We start from the raw sequence: 6,000 nt of genomic DNA, 5'->3' as shown, positions 1-6,000 counted from the left end.
TACAAGTGAACTACGCACATGCACAATGCCAATGCAGATGTCAACGCAAAAACGAGACAAAGAAGACCAACTTCCACTGTTGAGATCTCCGTACGGAGATGCTGCCATCTTGTCTGCGCCCATGGTCCCTCTCAAGCCTGATTCCAATGCAAAATTTGAATGCTGTGACGTGAGTTATTTCTCTTCCTTCTTAATAGGTTCCGTGGCTAGTGCCGCTTTCATTCAACCTCTGTTGTGGCAGGCACTGTGCCTCACTGACCTCCTCTGTTTGCTCTCTGCCGCCCCCTGTGGCTGGGTGAAGTACTGCCTCCTGGTCGCTTCAAGGGTGGAGGACAGCTGTGGCAGCAGAGAATTCATGAGTAATTGCACTCCAGATGCATAATCATTGTGTTTAGCTGGGTCTGTAATGCATGTGTGCCTGCCCTGTCTGTTCACAGCAAGCAAATTACAAGTTGCCACTTAAGATGATAAAAGATTTATTTCAAAACGCTGCAGGTATCAGCAGCACTGCAGGGAGCCAGCACTGTTACCACATAGTGCAAGCTGGAAAGTCCTTGACTGACTTTTTGGTTGAGCAGAGTCTCGCCTATTATGTAATGAGAGAGAGAGAGACAGAGAGACCAAGGGAGTGAGAGAGAGAGAGAGAGACCGAGGGAGTGAGAGAGAGGCACTAGAGCAGTGATACTCAACTTGTGGCCCGCGGGCCACATGCGGCCCGCGGGCGCCCCCTGTGTGGCCCGCGATGGAATTGCAAAAAAATAAAATAAAATAAAATGTTTTTGTTTGTTTTTTTGTTTTACAGTGCACCTGAACGCAACATGCAAGATACCCGCTGAATAAGTGTCCAAATGTTCATGTCATTCTGGCCAATACTTTTGTTTTAGCATTTCAGTCTGGAATATGGAATATCTTTCAATAATCTATGTTTTAGCTGCTAAATTGTCAAATACCGCCGTCTGCTCGCTACCCAGGCACTTATGTATGTACTTAACCTAACTAACTATCCGGTGTGCACAACATTGTCAGACTAAACTCCGGCTGACACCCCAAAAACCTACAATCTGCTACAGAAAGATTTATATTGTTTGTTTATTAACTGGCCCCTGGCCTTCTATCATTTCACAAAAGTGGCCCCCGGGCAAAGCAAGTTGAGTATCCCTGATCTAGAGGATGAATGAGAAAGCATAACTAGGCCTGAAAGAGAGCACCAGCCTGCTCTCTCCACAATGTTCTCTCAATGATTGTGTTTACAAGGAGGGATGGGAATGCTTACCTTAGCGATTTCTGATAGATACGCACGCCTCTCGTCATTGGTTTTATGAAATGCCTGATATGAAAGAAACAGACAAAGTATTTCACTTATTGTTATTATTGTTATTGTTATTATTATTATCATTGTTGTTGTTGTAGTAACATTTATTTAAACAGGTAAATCTCAAGAGAGACCTATTCAGAAAACATATCTATGGATTACACTGTTTGTATCTGACTGTACATAATGCTCATGCATGGATGCATTGTTTCTTGTGTGTTTGCTGCCTGTGTATATGGGGGGGGGCTTCAGGAGGTCTTTGGTGTTACTGAGCAAACAAGGATTACAGGGTGCAAATGCTGTGTGGTAAACCTTCAAGTTTATTAAAGTTTATTAACGTTTATTAAACCTTCATTCAACTGATAATTTTGCTGTGTGCAGCAGAACAATAAACAAAGAACCAAGTTGATCAACCAAAGTACTGGTCCAATCGCAGCAGTGTTTAGGACAAAGGTATAGCTTCAATCTTGCATCGATGGTTGTTAACACATTGACTGCCAGCCCTTTTTTCAATGCTGTAGGTAGGTTCTGCCAGGTTTTTTTTTGAGGATTCTGGCTCATTTTACAAGAGCCGAGGATTCTTTTCTGTTAAGACTTCGTGAACACCAATCATCTAAAAAGAACTAATAGAATGTGTGCTTTCTCTGTCTAAAAGAGTTAGTTTGTAGAGTTAGTAGTTATGTAAGCATTAGCAGTTGAATACAGCATGGTTTCAGCGTCAGAAAAATTATTCAGAGATAAACGGCTTTTTGTGAAATTCGATAGAACAGTCACTTTAACCATTCATTTTTGGCATCAGTAAGAGTCAGACATCTAAACAATAGTTTTGAACAGTAATTTCCTCCATAACAGCAGGAAACCCCCCTCTGCTTCCAACTCCTCCCTCCGTGTGTGTTCTCCTCCTGCCTCCCTGGCTCTCCAGCGGGCGTGTCACAACGAAGTTGCTGCTGCCTGGCTGCTGCCTGTTTGAGCGGCCGCTGTTTGAGGAAGTCTGGGTGGACTCGCTCGTTTCGTGGAGTTTTGGTTGAGAGCTTTGATGCGATTCTGGTCATATTTATGCTGCGTGTTTCAAAGTGTGCATCCAATCTATTCTTGCAACCCCCCACCGTTGCCACCGCTGTGCATCAGCGCGAAAGTGAAAGCGTTTTCGCCATCAATTTTACAGTATGAGAACGGCTTCCTCGCGCTTTTCCGTCCAGTTTTGGGTCGCCTCTTCTACTGTGGAGAGACATGTCGACACTCAGTGGGTCGGTAAAATAGATTATACACATTCAATACCTCCAATTCTGGTGTAGGAGACGTAAAAGGGGTTGATCGATGTCCCACCGTCAAAAAAAAAAAATGTTTATGTAAGCCGAGATATCTCGTCCTTGGCACTCAACGGTTGGATTATGTAAGCCGAGATATCTCGTCCTTGGCACTCAACGTGTTAAAACAGCAACAATGGGAACAAAGATTACAGGCAAATCTTTCTCAATCCTTCATTAATGAATAATTAGTCATGATTAATTAGTCATTGGTAGGGGTGTCACAATATATCGTCCCACGAAATTTCGCGATAGTAAAACGTCACGATATGTATCGTTGAGATGAAATCTCATATCGCGTTTTTTTTTTTTTTTTTTTTTTTTTTAAATAGACTACCGTAAACGTCTTTGTTTGTTGAAGTTCAATGTGTGGAAAGTAGTTCATGAGAAGTTATACAGGAGAGAAACCATTCAATTGAGTTTCTGGCAAAACTGTTTACTTGACAGGAAAAACTGAAGATGCATTAAAAATAGACTAAGAAAAGTCTTGTTTGAGTTTGAAGAAAAAGATGCATAATGAGAATTTATACTGCTGAGAAACCTTTTAGTTCAAAGTAAATCTAAGTGATGGTGTAACTCATTCTATTTCAAGATAAGCCTTATCTCCAATCTCATGTTTTAATAATAAAACATGTAATAACAATTTCCCACAACAGCATGTTTTGTATTTGTGCATTTCAAATAAAATACTACTTTTCCAGTCATATATTGTCATTATTCAAGTTTAAAAAAATATTGTTAAAATCATATCGTATCGTATCGTTATCGTGAACCCAGTATCGTGATACGTATCGTATCGTGAACTGAGTGTATCGTGACACCCCTAGTCATTGGTAATGGTGACATTGTTGTTGTAGGCTACCTGGGATTATGAAGAGCTGCTTATCTGAGAAGTAATAAAACTGGACCAGCAGACATTGCAACCCTCGGCAATACTACACACAGAGAGATGCACACACCTTTCCTTCTTGCTCAATTGTGAGACGACCATCCATCAGCTGACTCTGCAGCTCAGTCTTCTCATTGGTCAGAAGCGTCAGGCGCTGTCTCAGTGTATCCTGCGGCAAAGTGTTACAGTTAACAAGTGTATGTAGTACCTTTTCTTTTTTTGGTAAATGATCAAATTGCGAATAAAACTGTAGTTGAATTATAGGCCTAACTGTATTCATTTACATGTATCTAATGTGAGCAAACAACAGAGCAGATAATGCATCAAAGGCATCAGAGAAATAGATTAGGACCATGCATCATCCAACTGCTACATGATATAGGATATAAGATACAACAATAGATAGAGCTGAGTTACGATAAAAGGCTACATTTCAGACCAACAGACACAGTAGTATGTGGTTCACTTCTGGGTTTGAGTACACTAATGAATATCACAGTATCGGCCGGTATGTTAATGTTGCTTCTTGCTGTAGATCACATGCTTCCTTTTCAAACTGTGTTCCTCATATTTACTCAATGCACAGATTTAAACATAAACCAATTAGCATCTCTCTCTGTTTGTCTAAAAGGCATCCATCCCAATGATCTTGCAGATCACCATCACTCCCTGCAAAAACTAATCAGCATCTGTTAGTTCTGCCTTGCACATGGACACGCACACTCCCGAGCATGCGCGCACACACACACACGCACACACACACAACTTTATACGTGTGTATGTGCATGTCCTGAGTGTTTAAGCACTGTAATTAGTGTGCATTACTCTCCCATGGTTTGTAATCCAGTGATTACTGTGCTGTGATTAAAGCCTACATCAACAGGAGGATGGAGAGCTGCAGCTGGCAGCACAAGCCTCTCCGTCTCGCCCTTCTGCCCTAACTCCATCCCTCTAGCGCTCTCTGCTGGTACATGTGTGTGCTACTGCTATACACTTATCTCACGTTAATCTGCTCTTGGAAAATCCTCACACACAAAAAAGAAATTCCACTCACTGCTGGCATTTCCTCATAGGATCGGATAGAAGCCAATCGATCTGCAAAACACACACACACAGACGCACACATGCACGTGCACGCACACACACACACACACACACACACACACACACACACACACACACACAGTCAATGTGTGTGACGATGGTCTATAGAGCAGTCATTCCCAAACACTGGGTCGGGACTCGGGAGCCATAGATGGGTCTCAGATTTTATTTGGATCGCCAAATAATTTTGAGAAAGAAAGCTGGCATCAGATTGACCTGTGACCTCTTACCCATGGAGTTTCCTCGTAAGTCCTGCAGTCTTTCACGAATGATGGAGATCTGTCTTTCCAGCTGTCCGTTAAGCTCTATCTGTGTCTCATATCTGGTCTTCCACTCATTGCCTGGTACGATCAGGGGATACACAGTGACTCATACAATTATAACAGTGTGCAGTTCAGTGTTTGATGAGCTGGCACTATAATGGTAGGCTACTTGGGAAGGAAAATACATCATAGACTACATTATTGATTGCAAGACACTAATAGATACTAATTAAATCAGTGCTTGGCAACCTTCAAGTCATAGGCCTAATAGACCAAGATGAAAGATGTTGTATTCTATTAAATCGATGCCTAACAAACAGATGTGTCACTCACCCTCCCCGTCAACGCTATGCAGTCTTTCTTGAAGCTCACACATGGTGCTCCTCAGATCAGAGACAGACTCTTCAAGCATCTCTCTATAATCAACAGTCAGACAGTATTACGATTAGGCCTAAAGGCTAAAGCTAACCTGTTATTGCATTGGCAACGCCTCCATTACATTACATTACGTCATTTGGCAGACGCTTTTATCCAAAGCGATTTACAATAACACATTTTTGTCAGCAATAGAGCAATCAACTCTGCAACACAGTCTATGACAACTACAACATCTGAAGGAATAGTGGTAAAGTTAAGTTAGTAAAAAAAAAATCCAGACAGGTACATTAAATTGTTTGCCTAAGGGAATACAATAATAAAACTTACTTCAATTCAGTCTCTTGTTCAAGCTCTGCCTGAAGGCGTGCTAAATCGTATTTACTGTAGTCGGCATCTCCAATCATGTTTGCTGCCATCAAGTGAAGAGAAGTTTGTTTCGGTTGGTTGCCATGGAAACAGACCACCACTTCCTGTTGGCATGACGAGTGGCTGGCTGGGTTTAGACCAATCAGAGCCAGTCAACCAGAGTAGGAGAGAGAGCGGGCGGGGGGGGGGGGAGATGCGCGGCCGCGGTGCAGCACGCTATAGCCACCCACAACAAGCCACTCATATCCCAAATGTATGTTCCTTATAAATGTATAACGTACGTTACCAATTACAAGTAGGATGTAACGTTAGATAAACATGCAATGTACAAAAGGGCAAAAGGGGCTGATCTGCCAGGGAGATGTCCCTTGAGGCTCCACT

General features: G+C 42.2%; 1 protein-coding gene across 1 annotated transcript; it reads right to left on the bottom strand.

The window, feature by feature from the left end:
• Positions 1–222: 222 nt before the first annotated feature.
• On the bottom strand, positions 223–5,657 carry ccdc169 (coiled-coil domain containing 169; the record flags this gene model as incomplete). The annotated part of the gene is made up of 7 exons (XM_083658393.1): positions 223–336; positions 1,274–1,327; positions 3,579–3,677; positions 4,563–4,603; positions 4,843–4,953; positions 5,209–5,291; positions 5,581–5,657. 7 exons carry the CDS (start codon positions 5,655–5,657, stop codon positions 223–225), a joined length of 579 nt encoding a protein of 192 aa, XP_083514519.1.
• Between the last annotated feature and the right edge of the window lie 343 nt (positions 5,658–6,000).

This window comes from Poromitra crassiceps (genome assembly GCF_964638095.1).
Source record: "Poromitra crassiceps genome assembly, chromosome: 1".
NCBI classification, from domain to species: Eukaryota; Metazoa; Chordata; class Actinopteri; order Beryciformes; family Melamphaidae; genus Poromitra; species Poromitra crassiceps.
Note: the sequence above shows the minus strand (reverse complement) of the source record. Positions and strands in the feature narration are given on the sequence as shown.